General features: G+C 42.8%; 1 protein-coding gene across 9 annotated transcripts in view; it reads right to left on the reverse strand.

The window, feature by feature from the left end:
* The window catches only part of Snap91 (synaptosome associated protein 91), a 114362-nt gene that overhangs the window by 57607 nt on the left and 42441 nt on the right, over window positions 1-14314 (reverse strand). For all 9 annotated transcript variants that reach the window (XM_036193836.1, XM_036193840.1, XM_036193838.1 and 6 more), the window contains exons 6-8: window positions 13994-14087; window positions 12433-12544; window positions 1774-1880 (exon numbers count right to left, since the gene is read on the reverse strand). In XM_036193836.1, coding sequence (XP_036049729.1) covers window positions 1774-1880; window positions 12433-12544; window positions 13994-14087 — 313 coding nt within the window. The remainder of the gene's footprint in view (window positions 1-1773; window positions 1881-12432; window positions 12545-13993; window positions 14088-14314) is intronic.

Consider the following 14314-nt stretch of genomic DNA (forward strand, 5'->3'; position numbering starts at 1 on the left):
TTTTGGTTCTGAGCCTAGCCTTTAACAGCTGAGCCATCTCTCCAGCCCCTAGATCTTGTTCTGTAGACCAACCCGGCTGGCCTCGAACTCACAGAGATCCACCTGGCTTTGCTTCCTGAGTGCTGGGATTAAACCACCACCTGGCTAGTAAAACAGTTTTTTAAAACTAGTGTCCATTCCATAAAAAGTCTTATGAATATTCATGAACTGTATTGGTAATTCAGTTATTTAAGGACAGACTCTTAGAATGAAAACCTCTCTATGCATCTCTTCTTCACTGGTGTAGATTTAACTTGTGCTTACCTGAGGCACGAAGGGACACAAACATAAACTTACATTAAAAAAACAAAAACAAAACAAAGAATCTGCGTCAGCAATCCTTTTCTCCTGAAGCTCTCAGGGCCTGCTTTGTTTGCTGTTTGGGGAAGAATGTGCACACACTGCACACTGTCACTGTCCAGTGTTGTTTGGGGAAGTATGTGCACACACTGCACACTGTCACTGTCCAGTGTTGTTTGGGGAAGTATGTGCACACACTGCACACTGTCACTGTCCAGTGTTGTTTGGGGAAGTATGTGCACGCACTGCACACTGTCACTGTCCAGTGTCATTTGGGGAAGTATGTGCACACACTGCACACTGTCCAGTGTCATTTTAGGAAGTATGTGCACACACTGCACACTGTCCAGTGTCATTTTAGGAAGTATGTGCACACACTGAACACTGTCCAGTGTCATTTTAGGAAGTATGTGCACACTGCATACTGTCCAGTGTTGTTTTGGGATTTATGTGCACATACTGCACACTGTCCAGTGTCCAGTGTCTGCCTCCCCTAGAACAAGTGGGAAACTGGAATACACCTTTCCCAGGAGATATTGGGGTAATGAAGCAATCTTCTGCTCAGAGCACCTGTACATAACTGATCCTTTCACAGTAAGAACTGAACAATTTTTACTAGATTATACTAATAACAGTGGCTACACTGTGGGGAAAATCATACAAAATATGAACAATAAAACCTGTGTAGCAGAAAAACTCAGGCAATTTTATGATAATAATAAAGAAATACAGGCATGTCATGAATGTTCCATGTCCACAGCATTATAGGCTTCACTGTTGAGCCTGGAGCCAATCACACTGCATCCCCAGACTCTAGCAGTCAGTTAACACATAAGATAAAAACCCACTGGTCAACTCAGCATCACTTCCAATATCAGCACAAGTCAAGTACTGAATTTCATAAGAGAAAAACAAGCAAACAAACCAAAACTCCAATTTACAGATAATCTTAGGAATGCCAACTGTGTGTTGCAGTTGTTATGATTAACTGTAATGAATATCCTTAAGAAACAATGTGTAATCTCCATAAATACTTTAGCCTTTTCATTGTGATTAAGTCACTGACAGGGTAAGGGAGATCAGGATTCATGATTATACTTTATAAACAATGGATAGATTTTTCTAAAGGCAAATGTAGGGTTCAGAATGTAGCAGTTTCTTACAATACAACAACAACAAAATGGCCATTGGGGGAGGGAGGACTGGACCAATCTGTAGAACAGCAACAATGTCATAATCCATGAATACTTCATTTGAGTGCATCTGATTGGGAGGCAGGAGTGTGGAACACTGCTCTGACTGACGGGTGGGGGAGGTAACTATAAGCTCACCTCTCATCCTCATATACCCTGGACTGGTGCTAGATGTCTCGTCTGACCAGATGTGCTGCTCACTAGTTCCAATTACCTTAGCAACAAAGCCTGGGACACTTACCTCTGCCACCTTGAGAAATTCGGACACTCGCGTCATTCTAGTTAGAAAGCGTTTGTAAATTTCTAGCGCGTCTTTACATTGTCCTTTCTTCATCTCAAAAAACTTTTCTAGAAGAGATAAGTGATAAGCAGTTTGAAAACAGTATTCTGTTTCACTCTAAGCTTTCATTCCAATGCTACTTAAAGCTTAAGGCCTGAGTGAAAGTATAGACAGGGAAACATTAACGTAGAACCAACAGGGAAGTGGAGCAGCTGAAGAAAGGTGCATGGTCACATCTGTCCCCCAAGAAGCGATTTCAGCAACAAAGGAACTGAGTCAGTAGCATGCATGACCCACCACCAGAGGTTAACTCATGACCCCCACGCTTCGGGACTTGTTTTAAAAACCGTTCCTGATGACAGCTTCATCTCAAAGCTATGCCTGCATTCCACAGCATCCTTATTCCTTTGTTTCTCTCCTGTCTTCTGTCCTTCTTACCTGCTCTCTCTCTCTCTTGGGTGCTAGAGACTGAAGCCAGGCCAGGTAATGCTCTATACCAGGTGACGCCCCAGCCCTATGGTCATTATTTTCTGACTTGGTCATATAAAGCAATAATCAATATACTTTAAACCAATCATTTATTAATTCTTCTAGAACTGAAGCATTTTTTTATAATTTCTACTCAGGTAAGTTGATGTGTAGACTGGTCACAAATTATTTCCATCAAATATGACAGCGTGTTTTTGAATTATAAAGAGGAGGGCTCTTATAACGTCATTTGGCTCACCAAACCTTTCCTGACTTTCTGCTTTGTGAGCCTAGTCTTTTTCTCAGCTTTACTGACAGCGATCACCTTGTCCTTTTCTTTTGTAGTTATCCAACCTGCAGTCTAGAACTCAGCCATTAGGGTACTTTGTTTTAATTACAGCATGACAACATGTTTTTCAGATACACGTTTAAAAGAAAACCAGAACTTTCTCAGAGTTTTTGCCAGCTATTCACCATTTCATTCTGTCAGCCATGACCAGTGGGCAATTCAGTAAAGGACAGTCGAGAGTAGACATGGAGCAACAGGTAGCCGGCATCTGCTTTATAAATGCATCCCTCTACGTCTGCACATGGTTAAAGCCATGCTACGTCTATATTCTCTCGAATGAGTTCTTCATGTCATTCAGCTTGTAATTTTACTACCTCAAAAGTATTTTCGGTAATTTTCTTCAGAAAAGTTTGAAAATATATAATTAAGTGAAGAGCTATTTACCTGGGGTAACTACTCATTACCTTCTGTTGACAGCCTTTGAAAATTTGACTTTTAACACAGACCTTCCCTGTGGGGCATTTAAGTCAAGCCTTTTTCAAGGAACCAAACATTGTTTTCTTCATGCCAAGATTTGGCAAGATGAGTTCTATTTTATTATTATTATTATTATTATTATTATTATTATTATTATTACTACTACTACTACTCTCCTACTATTTTAGGAAGGCCAGCTGATAAGCTGGCCACACTTTTGTAAATGGCCCCCACTCATGCTCATGGTCATGGAAGCAAGCCTGGTGAAACTCAGCGGGTCATAAAAAGGAGACACAACAGCAGGGGTGACTTGCTGGAAACAGAGGTCAAATCTGAAGGTCATTTCTCATCTACCTTAGCCTGGTTTTTTAATGCTACTGACAGCATCATGCTGGTACAATGGAAGAAAGAAAACCTTTTGTACTGTAAAAATGGAAAATTGGGATTTATTCTGAAAAGTTATACTTCTTCTGTCTTCCCCTCGCTTTTCAGACCATTTTGTTCAAATTTCTTAAATTACTTCTCTTTACTATCATCTAACTTATTTCTCACTATCTTCAGAAGCAACATGAGAAAAGAAATCAAATTGGGTAATATCACTTTTCCCTTTGAATTAATACATCAACGGTTAAGCAATTTTCTTTGTCTCTTGCATCTCTTTTTGTCTTGTTTTTTCATGGTAAATTGGGATTCAGTAACGAAGGGCCTTCCATCGCCCTCTCCAGGCTATCATCTCATAGTTGTTTCTCTGATAGCGCAGTGACACAAAGAGGCAACATGGTGTTTTACTGCTGTAGTGAATCTGAGAGGCTCCTTCATCCCCTGGAGTCAAAGAAGGAAGGGTCCAGAAAAAGTCCTATTCTATGGAAGTGGACCTCTTTTCTTCCCCACTAAAGATAACATCTTGTTTTTCAGTACCTGAAATGATCAAATTTGACATCTGCAAAACTGGGATACGTTTTAGCACCAACTTTGGAATAGATTTCCACATAGATATAACTAGGCCTTAGTTAAGTAAGACATCCCACTTGGATGTCAGAGTTTCACTGACAATCAATTTCAAGTTTTATAGCACCTGCCCCAGCTAGTTTTTTTTTTGTTTGTTTGTTTGTTTATTCGGAGCTGAGGACCAAACCCAGGGCCTTGCACTTGCTAGGCAAGCACTCTACCACTGAGCTAAATCCCCAACCCCCCTCCCCCAGCTAGTTTTTATGTCACAGTGACACAAGCCACAGTCATCTGAGAGGAGGAAGCCTTAATTAAGAAAATGTCTTCATAAAATCAGGCTGTATAAGACGGGGCTGTGGACAAGACTGTAGGGCATTTTCTTAGTTAGTGATTGATGTGGGAGGGCCCTGTCCATTATGGACAGTACCACCTCTGGGTGGGCAGTCCTGGGGTCTATAAGTAAGCAGGCTGAGCAAGCCACAATATCAAACCAGTAAACAGCACTCCTCCGTAGCATCTTCATCAATTAGCTCCTGTCTCCAGGTTCCTGCCCTATTTGAGTTCCTGCCCTGACTGCCTTTAAGGATGAACAATGATAAGGATCTATAAGTGGAATAAACCTTTTCCTCTCCAACTTGGTTTTGGTCATGGGGTTTTATCACAGCATTGGGAACCTGGACCAAGAGGACATCCACACTGTCTCCAATTTACACACAAAGCACAGTCGTGAAGTCTTTGATTTCAAACAACATGTGTTTTCATAAGGCTCACTCCTATCAGCAAAGCACATACTTGCCTCACAAAAATCAGGATCCCAGTCTTGTGTGCCTGTCTGCTAGTTAAGACTGTTACTTTACCAAGAGCAGTTCTGACCATGCTGATGGCTACACAGCAGAACAAGAGAGATGCTTGGACCACTTCCCCAAAGTCCTTGATAGAAAACAATTCAATGGTCCGATAACCTTTCCCCTCCCAATTTAGCCAGTAAGCTAGTGTTATCAAGTTAAAAATTAAAATGGCTCAAATAAGGTAACCAGAAATTGCCTTCTCGATGCCATCGACGTATGAAATCAACAGGGCTGAGCAGCTGTCAGTACAACAGAGGGAAGAATTACATGGCTGCACTTGTCAGGTTGCTATGGGGACTGCGGGCACCAAATCCATTGCTCCTGATGCTGAAATAGGAATAAAGCTAAGAGAGAGGATGAGAAAGAACCAACAAGATGTCGTTGCTGGCAAGCTGTAGAGCCCAGAACGATGAGCAACAAAGATAATTGGGGTTGCAGGTGGAAAAGAGCAACAGCTTAACGAGAAAAGAGATTAGGAGAGAAGGAAGGGCTGAAGAGTTCAGTTTCAGCGACTGTGCAGGGTCAGGGAAGAATCTAGTATCTGGATTTACGAAGCTACAAACACTAAGAATCACAACGCTGACATTCATAAAAATGGTCAGGACAGAAAGAATTGACTGGTGGCTCATAAGCCCTAGGAAAAAGCTCACATCTGTAAGAGAGATCTGTAAAAAAATTAATAGGAAAACCTGCATATCTGCTTTAATGCTAACACCTCTAACCTGAAAGGAAAATTCATTTGGTTTTGAACTTCATATTTGGGGCAAAAACCTGTCCCCAAAGAAGGGAAACATCTTTCCCTGCCTCCCCTCTCCCCCAGCAATGTTCTTGATGTGAGTGACTAGCCCCACCCACCAGATTCAGCCCTGCACATTAGAGCTACAAGATAACCCTGAGGCAGGCGCTGTCTTCCCTGGCCTTTCTGCTGCTGCTCAGTCTGTTGCTTCTGACAGGTCCAAGCAGCTGAGATAACCCGCCTGTAGCATCCTGCTCCCCACTGCCCAGCTTCCTGGATTTAGAGGAACAGTCATGTGACCATCCTTAATCCTGGATTACAGTTTCAAGGGTCCATTTCCCAGCTGCCAGATCCTGTGAAGAAGCTGGGCGGTTGCAGCTTCTTGTTTGTAAAGTAACCTGAAGAGACAGCCTCAGAGAAGCAGATCCTGTGAACACGGGCACTCTATCCTGGGTGTTCCTTCAGGAGACGGAGCCCAGAGCCAGTTTCTGGAGGCTTCCTTTAATTATAGAAGCCCCCAACCTCCTATATAAATTCCTCTCTAGATAGAAAATGTAAAGCCGTTTCTGTTTTCTTTTTCTGTTTTTGTTTTGTTTTGAAGACACAATAGTATTTGGTACCTGATGAGACTTCAGTTTGGGATCAGGTTTACAACCTGGTTAGAATTGCAGGTGATGACCATCTTTGCCCACAGAAAGCTGGGATCACCATAGACTGTGTTAAGCTTCCTATATTTTTCTAGAATGAAGCTTAGCAAGCCATGCACTAGTCTACCACAGTGGGAGCAAGGATAATAAAACAATAGAGTTAACTGGCTGCTCTCACTTCTGTTGAGGAACTTAAGAAAGAGAAGGAAAACACATGATTTCATGCTAGGCTTGAGGCAAAGTCCAACTGGTACTCCCAAGACCATATCTTGTCAGCCCAGGCTTCCTGGGAAAATAAGATTTTCCTCATCCACAATTCCTCTGTTCCCATAACCCCCTCTCCCTGTCAGCTGCTTTATGGCCCCAAATGTGGTTTAGAATCCAGTAATTCTAGTCCATTAAGAATAAGATACTAAGGTCTAAGAAAGACCAGCCTGTTCAGACAGGAAAAAATATTCCAGCTTGGGAGTGGGGCTCATTTTGCTTGAACCACCCAATCCCTCTTCCCAGCTGTCTTTCTGCAGAAATGCCACAGAGAACAATACGTAGAAGCTCCTCACCTATGTTGGAGTTAAGCAACTACAAGATCAGTCAGGCTGGCTTCCAGGTCTGGCACCCCGTGGCTGCAAGGGGAAGATTATTCTAGTCTAGAGCTTTCTGAGGGGCAGACATGTACAGAGTCTGACTCAGGAGGGAGAATATGTATGCCAAAAGAAGGTCAAAAATCTAACAGTTTTTTTGGACTGGACATCTGCCAGATAAAAAGCAAGATAACAAATTTAGTTATAGTTACACAAAAACATACATTTTATTAGAAGTATTTAATAATTTATTAATTCTAAAAATGTATTCATGTTAGGGGCTAAAGAGATGGCTCAGAGGTTAAGAACATTTATTGCTTTTCCAGAGGACCTGGGTTTAATTCCCAGCATCCACATGGTGGCTCACAACTCTCTATAACTCCAGTTACAGGAGACCAATGCCCTCTTCTGATCCCATGGGCACTGCTGATGGTGCACAAGCATACAGGCAGGCAAAACACCCCACACACACAAAACAAAACTTTAGGAAGTACGTTGATCTGAAATATAAATCCGATTGGGTACCCAGTTACCCCATCCCACAACCTGTGCCATGAACTCATCAACCCTAAGTGATAACAATTTGGAAAATTGGAATGGACTCCTAAAGCTGCCGAGCAGGAAAGAAAGAACAGTAAATTAGATCTGCAATATGATCAGCCATTTATCAAGTTGGGTAAACACATCAAAGGCTGGTGATTTGAGCCTGAGCATCCGGGTGCCAGCTTAACACAGAGGTGACCAACAACTACTCTGGTTAGCAGGAATACACCTCTCAAGAGCTTACTGAGAATGCAGGTTCTCAGGCCCCATCTCAGACCCATGGAATTAGGAACTCAGTTCTAATGAGGACTCCATACACTCTTGAGCAAAGTCCTTAAACTTTGCTAAATATGCTTTATCCTAGTCCCCAGTACAGTGACTGTTACAGTAGAGAGGCACAGCTGGGAAGAAGATATGCCTGGACATTAAAACGCATACATACACACTTAACACAAACAAAGCCATAAAACCAGTTCTGAAGCATTTTTGCAAAAATGAACAGATAATACAGAGAGTTTACTCATTCCTCTTGCTACGAGGTGTAAATGCTCCATACTCAACTTCTGTGTGGATATTGCATTAGTTACAGCTGACAAACCTATGATGTCACATCCAGTTACCACCCAAAGTCCACGGTTGGTGTTCCTGGTGGCTCTGATGTCCAGAAATTCACTGCTCAGGTGTCACACAATGTGTACACTGCCCTAAATCCCCTGTGCTATGCTTTTTCATTCCACTCCTCACTAACCAGCAGTGACCTTTAAACAGTTTCCATAGTTTCAATTTTCTAGAATGACATACAGCTGGAATCACAGGTGATGGATGGTTTTTAGACCAGCTTGTTTAGATTTTCATCACTTGATGTCACAGTAGGTGGTCCCTTTTCATGCGCTTATTTCACATTTCTGTATCTTTGCTGGGAAAGGTGTCTTTTAAAGTCCTTGACTCAGTTTTTGTTCGACCAGAGTTGTGTAGCACCTTCCTTCAGCGTAAAACTGTCCATCTTGGAGGGAAGCTCCTTAAGACACAGGATGTTCTAACCAATGGGAAAACACTCCATTCTACTGAAAGCTCATTTAAGTAAGCAACTGAAAAGCTTCCGGAAGTCCCTGAAACTGACCAGATTCACAGACCCCCCCGCCCCCCCCCCCCAGCATATACAAACAGTAAGGACTGCTGAGAGACACTCAAATAAGCTGAGCTGCCTGGAAGAAGCAGAGATTAAGCTACTTGAAAAACACACTCTTCAATCTATTGAGCTGTACAGGTTGTACAGTGTGCTCCAGGTTTACACATTTCTATGAACTGTTAGCCACAGTGGGATGGGCTTTGGTGATGTAGCTGATTTTGAGTCACTTCCTCTCTTGCAAATATTCCCAATAAAACTCATTGGTTCACCAAGTTGGACTTTGGTGGTATCCATACTTCGGTCTGTCACTGGTTCTCTATCTGGGGTATTTTTTATCTTTATGTTTGTGTGTGTGAAGGGGCTCTGGCAGGCCTTGTCCCTCCCCAACCCCTCTTTCTTGCTAAACCATTAGATTACTTTCGAGCCACCAAGGCCTATTCCCTTATTTGGCCACTTCCTCTCCCGAGGCTGCCTACCAAGGTCCGCTATCAAATTATTAAAGTCCAGCAAGCAAAAGCCCCCTTTTGGCTACCCCAATGAACATGCCCAATCAAAACAAACCAGTGGCGCACGCCTTTAATCCCAGCACTCGGGAAGCAGAGGCAGGCAAATCTCTGAGATCCAGGCCAGCCTGGGCTACAGAGTGAGTTCCAGGAATGGTTCCAAAGCTACACAGAGAAATTCTGTCTCAAAAAAACAAACAAACAAACAAACAAACAACAACAACAACAACAAAAACCACAACTCATTCTAAGTCAGGTTTCCTTTTCTCCTTTATGAACTGCCATTTGCTTCTGGGTCATGCTGTCTCCTCTCTATCCAGAGGCAGTCCTTTGTCCTTCCAGAGCAAATATCCTACCCCTTCTCCCTCTTCCTCCGTCCTCTATCACCTGTGTTTGTCTCTTATTCCCTGCCCATTGTCCCTCTGGGGCAAATAAATCTCCTTTGTGCTGAGAACTTGGTCTTGGGGTAATCTATGCTGACTTTGAGGTCTCTTTCAGTGTGTAGGCCCATAGAGGAGGGTGGTAGATTCCCTGGAGCTGGAGTTACATGTGGCTAGGAGCTGCCTGATATGTGGGCTGGGAAAACCCCCAGTCTTCTACAAGAATAGCCAATGCTCTTAACCTGAGCCATTTCAGCAGTCCCATGAAGGGTAATGTCCAAGAATGTGGGATTCTAGGGTGGTGTAGTTTCCCTATCAACATTTTATGCACTTCAGTCTGTTCCCTATCTCTCTGCCTGGCTTCTGAGAAGATCGTGCACAGAATTCTTAATTTTGCTTCCCTACAGGTACAATGATTCCCTGCACCCACCCCCAATTCTTCCAAGATTCCTGCCCCCCACTTTTGGGTATGTTTTAGTTTCTAGAATTCAAAAATTATATGCCCTGTAGTTTGGGGGACATTCAAGTGACACTCTCTGAGCTTTTAGAACATGTGTTTTGATGCCAGACATGAATTTGGTAAAGTATGTTCTTCACTAGTTCACATTTTCCACCTAATTTTACCAGATTTAACTTGAGCTTATCAGGATGAAAAACAACCCTAAACTGAGTGGTACTGTGCTTTTACCCCATTCCATCAGGGGGTACAGGAAACCAGTCCGAGATCCTAGAAGCAAAACAAGACTGTCCTGGTCACAAGCTTCACACTTGTCTGTAGTCTGCCTCCAGCAATGTGTCCATCAGGTTTTCCTCCCTCCGTCCCAGTTCCCATGGCAATTTTCACTTTGACTTTGCACCTAGTTAGCCAAGATTTAGCTATGTATACCTGTCAGCCTCTTCAATGGTCCTGTGCCAACCCCTCTTGTAAATTCAAAGAGTTTTCCAGCCTGCTCAGTTCTTCACATTAGGACAATAGTGACTTCTCAGCTCTTCACACATGGACTCTGGAAAGTGGGAGTTGGCTTATCACCCATACTTTAAGACATGCTGACTCTAAGATACTGCTGCCCCAGGGGGACTGATGTGATCTGATGTTCCACCAGTTTGGATGGAAGCTTTGTGACCAGGAGATATATCCAGGGCATGTATAGAATGACTTGTGGGTATTTCCTTTGTTTCCTGAAAAGGGACACACTTTGACACTAGCAAAGTTGCCACACTTCGCTGATCCCCGTGGAGACATGGGAATAATAATTCTACTTCATCTCTGCATGTTTAGTTTGGGCAAAAATGTTTTAGAGGTTAACAATGGTTACGTAAGCTTAATCACGCAACGAGCCCCCTACTCACAGAGATCCAAATGTGACCTCTTTCACCAGAGGAGAATCAACACATTTCTTGGCACCTAGAAGGTGACTATTGAGGTAGAAAATGCATTTGTCTCTCCCCCAGTGAACAGAGACCATCAGAAGGAGTCACTGTCAGCAGGCAGAGATGCAAGTTTACAGCCATTGTCTCATTTCAAGGACATTCACCTGTCTTGGTTGTCACAGTCCCATAGGACATTACTCTACTGATACCAGGATGATGGTACCTACTGGGCAAGAACTGCAGGTATAAGAGATGGCTTGATAAGTGACATAAATGCCAAAGGGGGAGACAGAAGGACATGCCACCTTAAGGTTTCTGAGTGTCCAAAAGTCTGGGTAGTTTAGAGAACTCTTCATGTCAAAGGTGCATGTTACAATTGGAGCTCCTTGCAACTAAGACACAGTCCAAAGTCTACTAAGCTGCTTTGGTTTTTCAGGAAACACACAGAACCTGTGTGTGTGCTGCTCAAAGGAGAGCATCCTGCACAGTGACAGATAAGAGAGAGCTCAGGCAACAGGAAGTTCCACAACCACTCCAATCTTAAGCCACCAGAGCCTTGGTTCCAGAAAAATCTAAAGGGACTCAAGTAGTGTGCAACAGATTTGCATGTTATAAAATCCCTCTATCATGCTCCAGCACAGGCCCACAGTGCTTGACAAGAGAGCAAATCATTCTTCAGACAGCAGTGGTGTCCTTAAGAGTAGCCATCGCTGGCTTACTTCTAGAGACCAAGATCCTGACCAAAGAGAACCAAGTGGTCCTCAGACCAGTACCAGTGGGTACTATGTAATCTACTAAGTTGAAAATAAATGGACAAACACAGGGATATTTTAGGATATATGATATTATCAGTTGAGCAAGCCATGAATAAGTAGACAAGTTGTGTGAACAGAAGCCCCATACTCTCGTGTGTATAGCCATTTCTCTCAATTATCCTTTGAATCCTATCTGTGGCCTCTAGGAAATCCTCATGACCAGCTAACAGAGGAAGAACAAAATCCCAGTTTGGTACTAGCTGGAAGTAACATAGTTTATAATATCTCTGCAAAGGGGTGATCTGAATAAGAAAAGGAAATTTTTGTAGCCAAGTCTTTGATAGTACACTAATCTGCCTTTCCTCTTGTAACAAGACTTAGGGGAGACCACCAAACTGTGGGGAGCAACTGCTATTGGGTTGGATGATAGGGATTTGGCAACATTAAGCTGAAGTATTGATGACAAGGAGATCAGGATGGACCTGGGTGAAGGAAGTGAATCTACCTTCAAAATAGATAAATATGCAAATCAAGAGGCACACACTACCAGCAGGCTTTTAACAGTGAGGATGAGAGAACACTGAAGGAGAGGTAATGACATCAAAGGGAGACTGAGCAGGCTGGACAGCATAGAGCTCCTACCTTAGCTGGTGTGCCTCTCATCACTGCTGATCCCAGTGGGACAGGTCCTTTTAGTAGGGAGATCATCAATCTCCCTACCTTGTGCTAGATGTCTACCCTTGCTATGGATTTATCTCCTCAGCCACCTGGCTCGGCTAGCACCACCATTGGGAGTTCCTCAGTATCATGGCATTTCAGACAACACTGCTTCTGCTGATGCACTCATTGAGGGCTCAAGAAGTGAGACAAGGGAGTCAGCCCCACAGAATTTGTCAGCCTTATCACAGCCCTATCAGCCCAATGTTCCACATTGGGGTCACTTACCAAGTAAGTTAATGACGCCATCATTGTAGCAAGCGAAAAGTTTGATAAGATCTTTGAAAAGAAGCATAAATGCAGCATTTATGACACCATTTGTTAGTTCATTTGGATGCACCTAGAAAAATGAGCACATCATCAAATTAGTATTCTTCTTAAATCATAATAAAATGTCACAAATAACCACTGAGAATTTCACTCATATTCTAAAAATGTTGGGTAATTTTTAGTAAGACTAGCAATACCAAATGTCTAGTCCCATATGCACCAATTGTCTAAGCTAGAACCCTTTGTAAGGAAGAGGAAAGCTAGAAATAGATAAATTAAAAGAAGGAAAAACATTAAGATTAGCTGTCTTATAAGGACCTTACTGTAAAAATCTGTCAGAAATCAACATGACGGTTTGCAATTTCTACTTCAAATTTCACAAGACTTAGTTGTTCTGAGTGGGGCTCAATTATAGCCTAAGTCATGGAATCTTAACAAAGACTTTAAGCTAGGAGTCTTTGAGGAAAGCATTTTAGACAACTCAAATCTCAGAAGGGCTGACAATGAGAGCTCAGAACTTTCCTACATGTCAAAATACCTTCTATTCATGAGTCAGGGCCTCTTAGCTGTTATGCTTGAGTTAATTATACATTTACAAGCAGTTGTAAGAAGTAAAAGAGGGGGATCCCATATGGCATTGACCTAGTTTCTCCCAGATGCAGTAAAGAGCCCACAGAACTATAGGTAATCATGTCACAGGCAGGATACTGAATGGCACAACTGACTGCATTCCAAGTTCCCTGGATTCATTGCATATAATAGGGTTGTATTTAGTTCTATACAACTTTATCACACATAGGCATCAATGTATCTATCACGGCAGCCACATTCAGGTATGTTTTCTAAAAATTATTTTATTTTGCCTGTGTGTATGTCTAGGTAACACTTGTATGCCTGGCGCTCATGGAGGTCAGAAAGGGCATCTGGTCCCCTGGGAACTGGAACTATAGATGATTGTGAGCTGCCATGTGGGTGTAGTAAGTCAGACTGGGTTCTCTACAAGAGCAGCTGCTTTCTTAACCACTCCTCCAGCCCAACAGGTATGTTTTTGACAAATAAATAACACTTAGTGACTTTGCCAGAAAAGACCTGTTATCTATGATAATGTAAAATCACTCTCTGGACACTTACGTGGACAATGTCACTTAAGTAGTCCATGTCAGATTGGTTTTATTTTTTTGTTTTTTTGTTTGTTTCTTTTTTTTTTTTTTTTTTTAGGAAAGCACAGTTATTTAGCTGCCTGAGGCACAACTTGTGTATACTTCATCCTATAAGCACAACAAACTACGTTCTCCTCAGTACGAAAGGCTCTAAGAATGCCCTGCTCACCCTTTTCTATGACCTTAGGAAACTGCTTGTAAACTCTGGGGGCCTAAGAGCATGAATGAAATAGTCCTGTAATTCATCTACGTGAAGGCACTCTCTTGCAAATCCTGTGGCCACCTCTAACTGACCTGTAGCCCCTTTAAAGAAAACACAAAGACCAATTATGCAGAAACACTGAGCGTGAGAAACGTACATCAAACTCCAGCAGCGCATCGATCTGCCCCTGCAGGATGGGCATGCTCTTCAGGAGCTTTTCGGGAGCCATTGTCCTCATCACGCCGTCAGCCCTGTAACACAAACAGAAGCATGCATCCTTGTGTACACTGCAAACATGAGGCCCTGTCTTTGTTCGGAGCCGTCCTCCTCATTTCCTGGGGAAATCTCCTGAGATCACTGTCAGGCATTAAGAGGTTGTGGCTATTGGCTTAGATCCTCTGGAAGAGCAGCGCGTGCTCTGCAATCGGGGCTTCTCAACCTGTGGATCATAGCCCTTTGGGGGGGGTGTCATTGAACA

The sequence above is a fragment of the Onychomys torridus genome, chromosome 7, assembly GCF_903995425.1.
Source record: "Onychomys torridus chromosome 7, mOncTor1.1, whole genome shotgun sequence".
NCBI lineage: Eukaryota > Metazoa > Chordata > Mammalia > Rodentia > Cricetidae > Onychomys > Onychomys torridus.